Here is a 17,300-nt window from a genome sequence, read left to right on the forward strand (position 1 = left end):
ATTTGACCCCTTTTTTCCTCTTAGCACAATTTCTTTACAACAATTAAACATTTATGAACTTAAATATCTTTTAATAATAATCCTAAGTGGTGAAAATTATACATTTACCTTTTTTTTTGGTAAAAATAAAAATTTAGAATTTAATCCTTTTACTTTTAAATCTTTTCTAATTTAGTTCAAAAGTGCCTTTCTTCATACCAATACATATTCCAAATTATCCCCGTGCCAAATAATCATTATAATTCACATTTCTCATTGAGTCAAATTTGCATTTAATTTTTTTCCATATTTACCCATCCACAATTCTTTTTTATTGCTTTCTATCTCCAATATCAATTTCACTTTCATAAAAATTCTTCAACTGACACATTTTCTAAAATTTCTCGAAATTTTCTTATATTCGATCCTAGAATAGTGTCAAGTGTCAAAATTTTAGTGTAAAGTTTATTATATAAAACAATCTGTTTTAGAAATTAAATAATTAATTACATGACAAGTTAAAAATTTTAAGAATTAGGCGCCCCATAAAATTATTTTCAATTTTTTAAAGAATTGGATTTTAAATATTATATTAAAATAGAAAATGTATTTTAAGAAGTATTCTATTTTATTTCGATGGTCTTCCATTACAAAACAGAGGCAAATGGCAGTACTTGTGCCTCGTATCTTTTCACTTAAGGAATGCTTAAAAAAAGAGAAAGCTATGAGATTCCTCAAATAAACAGGAAATATAGCTGATATTTCAAGTACTAGATTGCAGTGCTGCAGAAAATACATTCCCAGAATCCATTATTATATATGGAAGTTTATTAAAACAGGGAAGGAATAAACTTGGCCTCAAATCAAGGAATTATTGAAGAAGATCCCAAAACTTTCAGTCAAGATTTGATTTACTTTGATTCCCTACAGAACATGTCCTGTCCCAATCTACCTTATAAATTACCAACCACCATTTTGATTTCTTCCATGCCCAAACATCTTGGATTTCAGACAATGTCGAAGCTCTCCTTCAGATTGTTCTTTGCCATCCTCCTTATTTCCTCAGGTCTTTTATTCGTTTCATAGTTAGGTTTCTGTGTCACCTTTTATTTACTAATCTCATGTAATTTTGGTGCAGTTTGTATGATGATGCATGAAGTCCATGGACAAGAAATGTGCCATGGACGAATCCCTGGTGATGGTTCTTGTGACGCTGGAACTTGCAGCAGCCAATGTGGTCAATCCTTCCCAGGAAGCCAGGGAAGTTGCGTTCAGACATTTATCAATCGTTTCACTTGTCAGTGTACCTGGCCTTGCAGTTAGTGAAACAGCCACCAAACCTTGTTCATCTTCCTCATTTCTCTGCTTTATGTAATAAATATAGCTTTCGTTTTGAAGTTTGAACCAATATATCAGCTATTTTGTATCTACATCTTCTGGGGTTTGGATTAAATTAAGTTTATTGCTGTTTCCTCTGAATTTTCAATATCATATGTGCAAAGGACACTTCCCACTCACCACTGCATACCACCATAATTCTCCTTGCCAGTGCTTGATTGTTAGATTCATGGGCATTCGCACTTAGCATTTGTACCACACCTTTGTTGTCAGTTTCCACAATTACCTGCCCATCTCCTATGTGAAGTGTAAACCGTCTAGAATAGCCCGCATTTTAGCATTCTCCACGTTGGTGCAGCCAGCCGTTGCTCCTACTCAACCCCATCACCTGTACGATCTCTCTGAAGCCCTCTGGGAGTTTGGAATTGAAATGCAACATCTGCATTTAATTTGGTCCATCCCATCCTCGGCACTCCCCACGTAACTTGTATTCACTGTCAATTTTTTTAATTTAATCTTTTGCCACAAATAGATATCCACATTAAATTTTATAGAGTCAAATAATATTTGAATTTGAATATTAAAATTATTATTTGACTGTGGATATCCGAATCTATTAATTAGAAAATATTTACTTCCAATATTTGGTATTGTTATGGAACATTTAGTTTGTTTGAAATTCTTATATTTAAGTTGTTTTATTTAAATTATTGTGAAATTATCATATTTAATATGTGTGAATTGATATTTAAGTACATTTGTTAATTTACATTTATTTATTTAACTATAAATAAATTTTATTTAAAATGATTTTTGTTTGATTTTTATTATCTCACAAATTCATACTTAGATTTTTATGGTGTAAATATCGACATATGATTTAAAAATGTTAAATTCAGATTTTTTTTTGTAGGTTGTTATGAAACTTTTAATTTGTTAGGTATGTTTAAATTGTTGTTAAATTGTCAAATTTAATTTGTTTGTTAATTTGTATTTATTTATTGTTAATCATAAATGAAATTTATAAGATTATTTTTGTTTGATTTTATATTATTTCAGTAGATTTAGATTTGAATTTTACTAATTCAAATATCTAACAAATAATAATATTTAAATCGGATTTAGATTTGGATAGTAATATACATGAATTCTAAATTTTAGGCAATTTTACATATTCCAATTCAAATAATCCAAAAAAACACAGATATTTGACTTGCTGTTATTCCTAAATGTTTTGTGCCCATGATACAAAATTATTTCCTCTAAACTATAATGTTCCTTCTTAAAATGGGAAGGTTACATTGTTTCCATGATCTCTAACATCCAATAGCAAAAAGGATTCCTAATCGGTGTTTTTTAAGACAATACTACTTTCATTAAGAACATTATCCACTAGCCATTCCTTCATACGAAGTGAAAAGAACGTGGATGCATTTGAAGGGTGAACCAACTGCCTTTAAAATGTTTTTGCAACATGATAGTCTCTAAGTGTATACAATGATGTTTGAAAAGGAGCACTACAAAGTTTGCAATTTGGATCATCTGTCATCCTTCGATGGCTTCTTCCAACATTAGTCAACAGCCTCTCATGCAACATGATCCATAGAAATTGTTGTACTTGTTGCAAACCCTCAAACTTTCATGTCACCTCCTAAATGTCGTCCTTTTGATATTGATCCACGTGAGATACAAAGTTATGAGCTTCAGAAGTTGAAAACTAACAATTCCTAACCTATTTCCATAGACATCTATCAGGTCCAATATGACACCTCTTAAAGGTTTCTTTCCCTAAGCTTTCTCTCGTCTATCTTTCGCTCAAGGGGCTAGGTTTGTTTATTTCTTTGCAACAAGGTTCTTAAACTACAAACTATTTAAGTTGTACATGTCTCACTACTTGCTTATTTCTTTGCAATTTGCATGGTTGTTTCAACTAGATTAGATGAATTGATCAGATTGGTTGGGCCAAGATTTGGTTAGGGTACTGGTTTGAAGACAGGCATCAGATTGATTGACCTAGGAATCAGTATGGACCGATTGAACCAGATTTTATTTTTTATTTTTATGAATTTCTAGTGATTTATTTAATTCAATCGATTGAACCAGTTGGACCAATTAACAAATTGTCTGACCATTGTTTTGAAAACCTTGGCAATTTGGCTTCATTAGAGGTAGGCACTCAAGGATCCCTTGGTTCTAAACCTGGCTTAGAATGTATGCCCATGAAGCATTTAGCGTAATGTAGTTGTTAGACTTGTTGTATAGACCCTATCTCCTTGCATTGTATGGTTCGTAGCGAGCTCTATCATTCCTTGCGAATCAGGAGAGTGAAAGTGAAGTTGACTCCCCAAGTTTGCTCACAAACTAGGATGTTCTCTTTGTTGTTCTCTGGTGGAAGGTCATCTTCGCCCCAAGCATTCAATCCTTTGGTGATATGAAATTGAGTATCATGTAAAAGAATTTTGCATTGGATAAGTTCATTTATTCTATCTCGACGTATCTGTAGGTTTTCTCGTAAAGATTTAACCAAATGTTGATGTTTGTTCTCTGTGATAGAGTACTTCAAATGGGCATGACTAACACCAGTTATGTACATACCAATTGCCTTCTAGTTTTTCAAATCATTAGTCTCATTGGTTTCCATATTAAAGCATTTAATATTGTCTCACAAAGGCTTGTTATTTCTTTGCTAAACGAAAATGAGGCTTGTAGTTATTTGGAGCATTTTGTTTGGAATACGTGAAAACACCCTAGATTGAAAACCCAACTATTCAAAATTGTGAGTAGAGCCCTTTGGTGCTGAAAAATACCAAATCCTCACATTCTTCCTTAAATTCATACACAAAAAACTTTGTATTTGTTAGCATATGTAGCACCTAACATGTCTGTACAATCTTTATTTTGTACAAGACGCTCAGTTGGGTCTTTAGTTCCCTTGTAAGTTTCCTTTAGCGGTCTAAATTTTGGTGGCATTTATTTAGTTGCTACTTTGGGAGCCAAAAGGTTATTTGAGCATTAATTCAATCCATATCATCCGTATTTGGCCGAAGAGCTTGTATATCTCTCTTGAGGACTTCCACCTTATCATGACAAGGTTAGGTTGCTATTGGGGGAAAGTTGCTTGTGGCTAGTATTTTGCATGCTTGTTCCTTTCTTGTCTTTGAACATTAAAGGACAAAGTTGGCTCGCTATGATGTCATTAACCATAAGGGGTTTTATTTGCTTATCTAGTTATTTTTGCATTCTAACAAAGTTGCTTTTGTTATTGTTGGTACTGTTGGTCATATCAAAATTGTTATTGTTGCATTTGGTATTTTAATGATCTCATTTCTTCCAGTAACTTTAAGTACTGTTGGGAGTAAGAGTTAGAGTTGGGGTTTAAGTGGTTTGATCTTCGAGAGCGGGGAAATACAGTAAAGGAAATTAATTGATGATTTCAATAAGGATTGTAATACCTAGGTTCTTGGATTGAATATTGATGGTACTATTATTGCACAGATCATTATAAGGATTATATAGGCATATGTTTGGTTGAGAACAACTCTTTTGGCCAGAGTGAATGACTTGGGTGAAGGGTTGCTTATGGTATTTTGATTTTTTGAGACATTTCATCCACACTCATTGCACCAAATTGTGGATACAATGAAGATTAGGAAGAGGAGATAATTGTTCACACGACGATGAAATCATACGAAGAGTCATGCTGTAGGAGAAATTTTACTAGAGTTTGGTTAAGTGGTAGCTTGTCTTGCCTTCCTTGCTAAATGAATGGGGTATTTATAGCAAGGATTGGCTACCTAAGAATTCCCACCTCTTTGTACATGTCCAATAGGGTGTTCATCCTTGATAGGCAACTTAAGGAGAACAAAAGTCGTCCAACTAGATGAGAACTGGACTTTGTGGGTCTAATGGCTAGACTTAAATAGACTTGATGATGCTTTTCGTATCATCAATGCTAGAAAGGGATATGATACCATGTATTGGCTAGGTAAAAAAGGTGAAGCTTTATGTGTTGAATGTGTCGAAAATGAACATAAGCTATATTATGCGAGGCATCAGTTGCAAGTGAGCTAGTCCTAAACTTAGTAAGGCTCCTTTAGGTAATGCTCAAAAATATAAACATCTTTATAAACATATCATTTAAATAAATATGTAATTTTTAAAGAATAAATATATATAAATTTTAAATTTAAATATTAGATATATTAATGTTAGACTCGCCATACTTCTTATTTAACGGAAGTATCAACCTAATAGATAACATATATACATATTTTAGTTGTTTTACTCTTATGATACACGTATTAGTTGTATTATTCATTAAATTGTTTTAATAATTTCTTAAACTTTTTAAAAAATGTATAACATCTTACAAATAATATGATTAAGAAATTAAAATACAATAATATATGTTTAACTAGATTTCTTACCCAACAATGCACGGGTTTGATTGTACGTATATATTGAAATTATTTTATAATTTTGTAGAAATATAATTTTATGATTTACATCATAAATAAATTTATAATTTCTTTTATATATTTATAATTTAATATTTTATTTGATAAAATAATGTCTTAAATTATTATATGTAATATGATATATAGAATTTCCTGTATTAAACATAGATGAAAAATAGTTTATAAAATCCATCAATTTTTATTTATGAAATATATTTATAATTATAATAAATGTTTTAATTTTTAAATATATTTTTAAATATTTTAATTTTTAGAAACTCAATCCTATAAAATAATTTTTATTATAATAAATTCCAATTAGCCTAAAAATCATTATAATAAAAAATCTAATTAGCATAAATTATAACATAATAAACTTTAATTTTTAATTTGTTTGGCAATTTAATTTTAAAAATATATATTTAATATAAGTAATTATGAATTTTATATTAATAAAATATTCATATAATGATTTACAATTAGAAAAAAAAACTTCACTTAGCATGAATTATAATGAAATTATTTATTTATTAGTAAAAAATATTTAAAAATTTAAAAAAAAACTGGTCCCAAAATATATTAAAAACAAAAGCTTTGCAGTATTTAATTCAATCATACACAATTAACAAAATTAACTTCATCAAAAAAAAAGATATAATATATATTTTTATTCTTTTAATTGTGTACGATAAACATGCATGCATATTTGCATTAACACTCAAGAAAAAATTGACCAAAAATAAAATAAAATTAAACATTTTTATTTCATAACAATATATTAAAATTTTAAATATGATTTTAAACTGTTAAATATATTTAACAATATTTGTTTTTAAATTATTATAAAGAAATTCAGTGAACTGGTTAATTTTTTAATATTTTTAATATATTATTATATTTTGAAGGAGTTACAAATATTCTAACAATATTTTTAAAATTATTATTAGAAGAATAGTAATGATTTGTTTCTTAATTAACAATATTTTAAAAATTTTATTTTTAATAGTATTTTAATTTTATTAGAAGAATAGTAATGATTTGTTTAATAATTAACAATATTTTAAAATTATATTTTGAATAGTATTTTAATTTTAAAACTACTATTTTAAATTTAAAATTTCTTAATATTTAATTTTAATAAAGCAAAAATATTGGTAAATGGAAGGTGACTTGCCAACAATCGAGGCGAATGCAAGGGATAGGCTCCTTAAACATAGAAAATTACAGTTTAACTCCCTTACACTTATTAAATTATAAATTTATATATGTAAAATTGTCCTTTACCTCAACTGAGAAAAAATATGTTTAATCTTTCTAAAAATGATGAAATTATAAACTAATACATAATAAAATTATATTTTAATTTTTAAAATTTTATAATTTAATTATGACCTCTCTTAAAATAAAAATCTTAATTTAGCCCTATAGAAAAATCTCAACAAAAATTCAGGCTCGAAAGGTTATTGGAAAAGAAATTTTAAGTTGAGGCCAATAGCCACGACTTCTGCTACCTCCCATTTGGTGTGGGAAGAAAGAAGTTCCCGTGGAATTATTATTGCATTGCCAATCTTTGCTATTACTTATCTTCCCACAACACTGAGAAAGATGATAATTTAATCTCTATATTTTGAAGCATTCCACCATTATTGTCAAACCAAAACAATTTTAACTTATTCAGATTCTGTTACTTCTAGTTCAATCAACTTTATAAATATTATCCAAAATCAATATTTTGAATTTTAAAATTAAGATACTTACGGGTGATTGATATTTTTTTTAAAAATTTAATGAATCTCTTTAAACTTTTTCTCATTATAGTTACATAATAATTTTAATTTTTAAAAATATACCAATAATATCATAATATATTTTATTAATTAAATAATTATATTAAATATGTATTTAAGAGACGAAAAATATACGTGAGGTATAAAAGTAATTACAATTTGGCAATTTAATAATCTAAATAAAATAATTTTTTAGGTTAAATTCTAAAACTAATCTAATACATAATATAAATAGTTTTATTAATTTAAGTAAGGAATTTAGAATATTAATAAATTGGAAGAAAATTTACTGCCCATTTTAGGCCGCAGGGAAATGACTTTTTTAGGTTTTTGGGTTAATTTCTATTTAGATCCCTTGTACTTTGAGAGTTCATACTCGTCTCTTTGGTTAAGCAATAAACTGAAGGATTAAATAGTATTACATGTAAACAATGGAGGATTTTAACCCTCTTTTATATGCTCACGTTTGGTTGATATCAAATTTTATTTTTCATAATTGTTTTTGAGTTAAAATTTAAATTTAAAAATTTTAAGATAACTTATATCCATCCTTCTGTAAAATTTTTAAATTTTTATATGAATTAATTTAATTTTATTAATGTTTTAAAAACATGAATAGTTAATATATATTTTAAATTTATGGATTATTGAAATTAAGATCTTTAAATATTAATAGAATTATTGATATTAACTCTTGAAGTATATATAGGGATTGTTTAATATCAATTTGGTAACATATTAACCTCGTCCATTAATATATTTAGTTGTATCTATGTATTAATATATCAAATTTGATAAAAATATTAAATAAAAACAAGAATTTAATGAAAAAAATTGGAGAAAACTACATTGTTATAATATATATATATATTATTCTACACTATTGCTTGTAATATATTTAAATAAATATGTAGATAACAATTCATATATTAAAATATTATTTAAAAACTACATAACGCACATATATGATTTGCATAATCTATTTAAGTAATAATTATTTTGAAAAAATATAAATTCAAATAGCAATTTTCATTTAAAATTGAATTTTGTAATATATTAAGATAAAATTGTGTTTAAATTATTTTACTTATATTATTTAAATTTTATTTAGCAGATAAAAATAAAATATGGAAATTAAATAGAAAAAATAAGGTTGCGATATGAACTTATGTATTTTGATATTATATATATATATATGATTTGAAAATCTAATATTAGAATGATTTTTACAGAATTTAAATTTTACATAAGTAAAAAAAAAAAGATGAAAACATAAAATGAAACACCTAAAGGTATAATGATAAAATTAACCCTTAATATTTGTTTCTTTTGTCATTTTGGTCATAATTTTTATTATTATTTTGAGCATTAACCTTCAAAAAGGTAAAAAAGTTGAGTGGACTGTAAACAACTTAACAACATTAACATGTCAACTTGAAGCGTGTATACTTCCTAAAATTTCAAAAATAAAAAAAGTCATAACAATTTTTAAAAAATTATTCATGTCAATAATGAAATGCATGTAGATGGTCACATAGGTTATCACGTTAGTGCTAATAAAATATAGATTAGGATAAAGTGATAATTAAAAAAAATAGGTTAAAGTGACAAAATTGGTAAAAATAAGGACTAAACTTGTCATTATGCCATATTAAACCTATAAACTATAAAAATAATAATTAAAAAATGTAAAAGAAAAAATTATAACTAATAGAACTGATAAAAGTAAATAAATTCTAAGAATATATATTCTATAAATGAAATTCAGATAATAATATATTTCAATTATTAGTATTAATGGATAATTAAAAATAAAAAATAAAAAGCAAAGATGGAGATCATCATTTATGATTGACATTGTCATTTACTAGAAAGAAAAAAAAGAATTTGAAAGATAAAAATGAAAAAACAGCGACTCCCTCGCCTTTCTCTCATCTTTTAATATAAAGAGCTGAACTCCGAATCAACGAGGGGAAAACCAAAACAAAGCCACCCTTCCGGTCCATTGCCATCACCCCCACCACGCCTCGCCGCGCCACCTTCCACTTCTTAAGTTTCGATCTCTTCTGTTTTTTTTTTTTGAACTTTTTCTAAACTAAATACTGCTACTATTTTATTTTTCGTCGTTCAAATTTTTTATATTATAATTAATTTGTCTCTCTTATTTTCCTTTCCACTTCCTCTGTAAAACCCTAATTATCATTCGATCTCCTATTTCCTCCATTCTTTGTCATTCTTTTTATCATTTCTTTTCGAAACCCTAGATTTTGTTACAAGATCTGTTGTTAACTTTGCATTTTATTTTTAAGATTAAATTAAGAGGTTTTCGAGGGTTTGTTTGATTGGGAAAAAAGAAAATAAAAGAAAGGGTGATTTCGGGTCAAGGCTGGCTTGTTCTTGGCTCAAGTAAATGGCGGATCCGCCTGGACTCCGCCCCGACAGGATTGCTCATCGTTTCGAGGTCATTTCTTGTTCTGCTGCTACTATTAGTGTGGGATTGGATTCAATAGGCTTAAAAAGCAGTGACCGTTGTGAACTGTGACAAAGGAAGCCGTAGAAGTCAAAGCATGCTGAGCGTGCTACGGGTGCACCTCCCTTCTGATATACCAATTGTTGGCTGCGAGCTCACGCCTTACTTGCTTTTACGCAGACCCGACAAGACCGTTACCACCGATGACGTGCCTGAGTCGGCCCCTCTTGATGGTCATTTCTTGAGGTACAAGTGGTAAGTGTTTTTAAATCCGTCAAAAGGTTTCATTTAATCTTATATGAGCCTTTTTATGCCTGGTGAGTGTTTTAATTAAAAATTAAAGTTTCTCCCCCTCTTCTAGTGGGTGGTAAGTGTTTGTATTACGAAACTTCTCTGCCTTTTTTTTATGTTTTTTATTAGTTTTTTTTTCGGTGTTTTGGTAGTCTCGTTTAGGTCAATTGGGTTGAACTAGTTTTTTGGTTAATATATATTTTATTGTTCTAAGTAAATACATTCTATGGAGCTTCTTTGGTGGGCGGTTAGAAATAATTACACGGAGGAATGTATGGAATTGAGGTTTATAAGTTGAGACTTTCTGCTTGTGCTATTGGAGATACTGTGATTGCTTTTGACTTGATTGCAGTCTGTGTTTTGTTACTTTACGTGCTGGATTAATCTTTTAATTTGATGATTTGGTTTTGTAATTTTTGAAGCCTAAGTAGTAGTTTCTTGATTCCGATTATGGCTTTAAGTTTCATGCCATTTGTTTGGTTTTACTTGGATTTAGTTTGCGCTGTTCACCTATCTGATGTCATCCTCTGTCTCTGCTTAAATTGGAATGACACTTTATGGATACAACATTCCATGATGAACAGGCTCTTCTAGCTAGAATGTTCTGTCACTAATAATAATTGTTGTGGGTGTTTTTATTATTGTGACGCCCTGGCATCTTTATCTCTGTGAAACTTGTTAGAATGTTTCAACTTAGATTGAGAAGTACGTTACATTAAATCTTGGTTATATGAACAAGGAATCGTGCAGTTAAAAGACTGGATGCATATTAATCAGCCAATGTAAACTGTTGAAAAGGTAGTAAGGAGGCAATTAATATGTTCCTGCCTATTTCAAGCTTTTCCTATTTAAACCAAATCATGGGTGGAAGTAAGTCTGGTTACATTCTTAGAAGTATTAGAGATGCCTTGAAAGGTAATAGAAAGTCGTTGTAGTTACAATATTTTTCATCACAAAAGTTCATAGATCTCTATCCTTGACATCAGTTGCATGTAGCAATTGGTAATATAAAGTTGAATTAACTGATTTTTTTAGTCATTGGTTACTCTTTAGATCGTTCGTAGCAAGACAAAAATATTTAACCCTTATAAGATATTATTTATGTCTGTTAATGGTTGAAGCATACTTTAGGTACCTTGTAGTTTTACTGAACTTTGAGATGAGGATGTTATGCATTCTTATTATAATTGCTGGATTGCTATTTGGGAAAGAGAGTATCTTGCCTGTATCCTGTGCACCTATTATTGTGATTTAAGATCTTTTCATCTGATTATGCTGTCTTCTTCCGGGATCAAGTGAATACTCATATAGCAGGACAATTTTCCATTTATGTTACATGTCTAATACAAAATGTTACTTTCTTGGTTCTATTTCACAGGTATCGCATACAAAGTGATAGGAAAGTTGCTGTCTGTAGTGTCCATCCCTCTGAGCAAGCCACATTGCAGTGCCTAGGTTGTGTGAAGGCTAAAATACCTGTTGCTAAAAGTTACCATTGCTCTCCAAAGTGCTTCTCAGATGCATGGCAGCATCACCGTGTTCTGCATGACCATGCTGCTAGTTCTGTAAATGAAAATGGAAATGAGGAAGAAGAGATTTTTGGCCGCTTCAATAGCACAGGGTCTGGAGTTGTTAATGCTACCTTAACTGGTTCAGCTTCAAGCGCTAGCTTGACAAATGGTTCTACATCTCTGTATCCTGCTGCAGTTACACAGAGGAGTGGTGGTGAAACCTGGTTTGAAGTTGGACGCTCTAAAACATATACACCCTCAGCAGATGATATTGGCCATGTTCTCAAGTTTGAGTGTGTTGTTGTTGATATGGAAATGAAACTACCTGTTGGACATCCCAATACTATTTTGACATCTCGTGTTATTCCTGCACCTTCCCCTATTCCTCGGCGCTTGATCCCAGTAAGCGGAACTGATATGATGGGACAGCTTGATTCGGATGGCCGTATTTCATCTTCTGGAACTTTTACTGTTCTGTCTTACAACATATTGTCCGACACATATGCCAGTAGTGAGTTATACAGTTATTGTCCATCATGGGCTCTTTCTTGGCCATACCGCAGACAGAATTTGTTGCGAGAAATTGTTGGTTATCGTGCAGACATTGTTTGTCTTCAAGAGGTAATACTTTCAGTTAGCATTTGATGAATGATGATGGCTGCCTTTTAAAATTCCATTTTGATCTGAGAGATTACTTTGAATTTTATTGCATGATAAAAAATTGCTTCCATGTTTATTGTTTACTATTTTATTTTGGTTGGAGATGTAGATCTTGTGCACTTTTGTCATTCTTAGATTTGGGTTAATGCTCACCTGTATCCTTTGTTTTTTCTTTTAAATGCAAACTGTCTGTGTGTATGTCTATATATATAAATGCACCTAAAAGGTTTTATTTGCCTCCATAATTTTTTGATCTAAGAGTGGAAGTAGTGATGAGCGATGCTAATGAGGAAGTCAGTTTGCTCTTCTTCCATCTTTGTTAAGAAATAATGGAGTTTCCTGAAAACAAAGAAGAGACCATAGTTGAATGAGAAATGATTTGGGAGGCCAGAATTTCTTTAGGTGGATTCAACTCATCATCAGCCAGAAATCATCTTCAGCCTTCAGTCATCTAGGTGAACAAAGCGTGTGCCTAATTACCTGCTGTTCTCATCTTTTCAGGTGCAAAATGACCATTTCGAGGAATTTTTCGCCCCTGAGCTGGACAAACATGGGTATCAAGCTTTATACAAGAGGAAGACAAATGAGGTTGCTTAAGAACTCCTCAGATACCCATCTCACTGGTTTAATGATATTACTCTTTAATGTATAATTTATGTTGTTTATGACACAGGTTTACGGTGGAAATATCCATACAATTGATGGCTGTGCTACTTTTTTCCGTAGAGATAGGTTTTCCCATGTCAAAAAATATGAGGTTCGGAAGTATTTCTAATGTGGTATATGGGATTCTATTTTGTTTTTCTTTGCTAAAGTAAATCATGTCTTTTGCAGGTTGAATTTAATAAGGCTGCTCAATCCTTGACTGAGGTTGCAGTTCAAACTACTCAGAAGAAAGCTGCTTTAAATCGTTTGGTTAAGGTAATAAATCTATTATAGCTAATTTTGATCTGTATTCATTCTCTAACAGTACATAAATGATCATATCATGTAAATTCTTCTTCATCTGCAGGATAATGTCGCCTTAATTGTGGTTCTGGAAGCAAAGTTTAGTAATCAGGGAGCTGACAATCCTGGGAAGCGACAGCTTCTTTGTGTGGTATGAATTGTTCTTTTTATTCTTCTATGCTGTCTGGTCTTCTCTATTATATGTTCTCTAGTTCACATTATTTTACTTCCATGCTTTATTCATGGTCAAAACATGATATCATATCAGGGTTTTTTTTATTGGGCTGTTGGCAAGTTGAACATGCTTTGATCTTGCTGCAGCTGTTCTGCCCTGAAATAAATAAATAAAGGATAGTTTGGGAGTATCTTTAGCCTTATAGGCTTGAGTTCAACTAATGGGCTATGTTACCTGGGTTTTGTCCTATATAATCTAAAACTGAAACGTAAAAAGGCAAGTTTTGCACAGCTTGTTGAATTTGTTGCTAGAGGATTTGAAGAGTAACTTTTTCTTGGTCTGCCTAGCTTTACTTAAAGTAGTGTATTTCTAGTTTCGTAGCCATGGATGTGTGTAATTTGTTGCTTTCTATAGGCAGGTTGATTTCTCTAGATCCATATACAGGTGTGAACCGTTCTGCAGGTGGCAGGCAGGTTGTGATGCAGAAAGCTGGTGTAATGTACCCAAAATGGTTAATGAGTGTTCCTATATTTGTATAATGGGATTTTGATCTTTTAGGTTGGCCAGCTAAAAAGTTTGCTTGAGAACAACACATTCCAGCAATTAGAAGCTATGTTGCTCCAACTCTTCATTTTTGTTAATGTACATGTGTCCGGCACATAGATATGGGGATGTGACCTCTAAGGATCCTCCAAATACATGGACAAACTTAGAAAAATCTGACCATGCATGTGTCAAACACATCATCCAACACTCTCACCCAAGTTCAAGTAACATAGATAAGAAGCATCAAAATCCCACTAAACTTCTGCATACTTGATTTTGACTAACCAAATGCCAATTTGGATTAGATTGGCTGGTTACTATGTGCTCTCTCTTTATTGTGTTTTGGTTCTTTTAGTCTCTCTGCCTACTCCTTTCCATTTTTATTTTTTCAAAGATGGAATAGAAATGTTAATCATACTCATCTCTTCTAGAAGTTTGGCTATTCTTTACATTCATGAAACTTGACTTATCTAAAGACAGCTTAGTTGTTCATTTATATTCTTTGCAACTCTTCTGTAGTTTCTAGTCTACAAGCATCATGTAATTGTTTCCTATCATTCCTGGTTTTGGAGTGCAGGCAAATACACATGTAAATGTTCCACCAGAGTTAAAGGATGTCAAAATCTGGCAGGTTTTAGTTTTTCTTTAATTTCTTTCTTTATTTATACATAAATGTATCTGTATTTCAAAATAATCGTTTATTTTGTGTTCTCTCTATAATGTTGTAGGTGCATACCCTCTTGAAGGGATTGGAGAAAATAGCTGCAAGTGCAGACATTCCAATGTTGGTGTGTGGGGATTTTAATTCAGGTCCTGGGAGGTAATACTGTTATCCTTTACATTATATTAGATTATGTAGTGCTTTAAGACCATTTTGTTGCATTAGACTTTTTCCAAATTGTGTATTGTTGTATTTTTCATAGTGCTCCCCATTCACTTCTTGCTATGGGAAAGGTAGATCCACTGCATCCAGAATTATTGGTAGATCCTCTTGCGATTTTGCGTCCTCACAGCAAGTTGACTCATCAGTTGCCACTGGTAAACTCTCTTTAGTGCTTCAATAAGTAGCTTATGTTTTTTTTCTAAATCCTATTACTTTAATCACAGCTTGTATTTGACAAAATTTGTTTCTTTGAATAGGTTAGTGCCTACTCACCCTTTGCGAGAGGTGTTGGTCTTGGTTTGGAACATCAGAGAAGAAAAATGGACATCACAACTAATGAACCTTTATTCACAAATTGCACAAGAGATTTTATCGGCACCCTGGATTACATATTCTACACCGGTGTGTTGTTCTTTCAAAACACTTGGATGATTGGATTGGATAGTGCATATACAAATTATAATTTATCTTGAATGCCGTGACTTGAGATTCTTGTGTACTTAGATATATGATATCTTAGGTTGATGCAGATGCTTATGAGTATTTTGTTTTGTACTTTCAGCGGATTCTTTAACAGTGGAGGCATTATTGGAACTCTTGGATGAGGATAGCTTGAGGAAAGACACTGCCCTTCCTTCTCCAGAGTGGTCCTCTGATCATATAGCACTGTTAGCTGAATTCCGGTTCCAGACAAGGCCTAGACGTTAACACTTTTAAGGTATGATGTAATGCACCCTCAGTTTTAAATGACACAATATATGCAAGAGAGTTCGTATGTATCTGTGCTGGGTTTAGTTGTATATGTAAAATAACAAGCGGCTACCTGTTGTTTAGGTCATGAAGATGGCCAAGAAAATGACTCTTGAGAAGCCGATGGATACAGATAAAAGGTATTTGTAAGAATGATAGATCAAGCTCCCTGTGTTTTTAAGGTAAATTCTCTTTGATTGAGGGATCTTTGCTTTGATCTATCTGCTTTGTAATATGTCAACACCTTTGTTTCATAGAAAAATGATTACTTTTTTTTTTTTTTTGGCAAATAGAAGTGTCCACCGGCTCAATATAATTTTAGTGAATTGTCCTTTGTACCTTAAAATTTCTTCTGCAAAGGAAGTGGTGGTTTAATTAGTGGCATGGCATGCCTTGCCTTCCCATCTTATCTTTAAAGCTTCATGTTTCGTTTTGCCTTCCCAAGAATAAAATATAATAAAATCATTTTCTTTTCTTATTCTTCTCTCCTGCAACTAAAATCTTCTTGTTTGCATCATTAAAACAAAATTCACTCATTATCAAGTTGATCTTCACCAAGCAATCGATGTGAGTATTTTAATATTGTATTTCAATGGTTTATGAATTGGTCATACTTGCATATATATATATATATATATTATTAAGTAGTGAAAATTTGAATCTTAATGTGATTTGGATAAATTGTTAAATAAAATCTCTGGCAAAAAATTGTTTGTTGATTTTTCTCTTTACCTTATTCTCCTTTTATATTCTATTTGTGATTTCTTTTTTTGTTCCAAATTCCAACTTGCGTCCTAACTTAGGACAATTAATAGGAACATCCAACAAAACGCCATATTTTTCATATGTTAATCACAATGTAGATACATTAGTTTAGTTTGATTGATTTGTTTAACAAAGAACTAGACATTCGTGATTGTAGAGATAGTTGACGAAACTTTACAATGCAATAAGGTTAAAAAGAGTTCAACATTCACAGGTGTCTAATTAATTAAAATAACTTTTACAAAAGTTTATTATAAAAATTACAATAATGAAGTAAAGAAAACCTAAGTGGTTATATTAATATATGTTGTATATTTCGGCATTATAATTGCGTTATACTAATTTATTTATTTTAGATAAAAGTAATGGTATTTTCTAGGAAAGAAATAACAAGCTCCTCCTAGATTAAAAAAAAAAAATGATGACATTCTATTCCTGTTCTTGTAAGGAAACACAATAGAATGCTCTTTTTGAACAAAAGGATAGCTATTATCAAATTTTTAAGAAAAATAATACTAAAATAAATCAATAGCATGCTTTTCTCAATTTTTAAGGAAGCACAATATCATGTTATTCCCTTTTTTTTCGGAGAAAAGTAATAGCATTTTTCCCTTTTTTTTTGGGGATAAAGGACGATGACATGACAAACTTATGCCTTTTTTTTTTTTTTTTTTCCCTTTTTAGGATTACAAAATCATAAAATCATAACTATTCTATCGTTTTTTTTTCTCTATCCCACA

At 30.6% G+C, this 17,300-nt stretch overlaps 1 protein-coding gene and 1 long non-coding RNA gene across 3 annotated transcripts; both read left to right on the forward strand.

The window, feature by feature from the left end:
• Positions 1 to 840: 840 nt before the first annotated feature.
• Positions 841 to 1,458, forward strand: LOC108456440 (uncharacterized). Its single transcript, XR_001866919.2, has 2 exons — positions 841 to 1,045; positions 1,118 to 1,458. It is a non-coding gene; the product is annotated as an uncharacterized LOC108456440 (long non-coding RNA).
• Positions 1,459 to 9,392: 7,934 nt separating this feature from the next.
• On the forward strand, positions 9,393 to 16,212 carry LOC108457006 (carbon catabolite repressor protein 4 homolog 1-like). Of its 2 annotated transcripts, XR_008270873.1 has the most exons (13): positions 9,393 to 10,286; positions 11,701 to 12,454; positions 12,995 to 13,081; positions 13,167 to 13,250; positions 13,328 to 13,414; positions 13,506 to 13,592; positions 14,740 to 14,793; positions 14,891 to 14,982; positions 15,086 to 15,200; positions 15,303 to 15,447; positions 15,608 to 15,763; positions 15,880 to 15,977; positions 16,089 to 16,212. XR_008270873.1 is itself a non-coding variant. In XM_017755797.2 (12 exons), exons 1-11 carry the CDS (start codon positions 10,129 to 10,131, stop codon positions 15,751 to 15,753), a joined length of 1,809 nt encoding a protein of 602 aa, XP_017611286.1. In that variant the 5' UTR covers positions 9,393 to 10,128; the 3' UTR covers positions 15,754 to 15,763; positions 15,880 to 16,212. The 2 variants fall into 2 exon arrangements, 1 of the variants encoding a protein (XP_017611286.1); XM_017755797.2 differs by having other exon boundaries at positions 15,880 to 16,212.
• The last annotated feature ends 1,088 nt before the right edge of the window (positions 16,213 to 17,300 follow it).

The sequence above is a fragment of the Gossypium arboreum genome, chromosome 9, assembly GCF_025698485.1.
Source record: "Gossypium arboreum isolate Shixiya-1 chromosome 9, ASM2569848v2, whole genome shotgun sequence".
NCBI lineage: Eukaryota > Viridiplantae > Streptophyta > Magnoliopsida > Malvales > Malvaceae > Gossypium > Gossypium arboreum.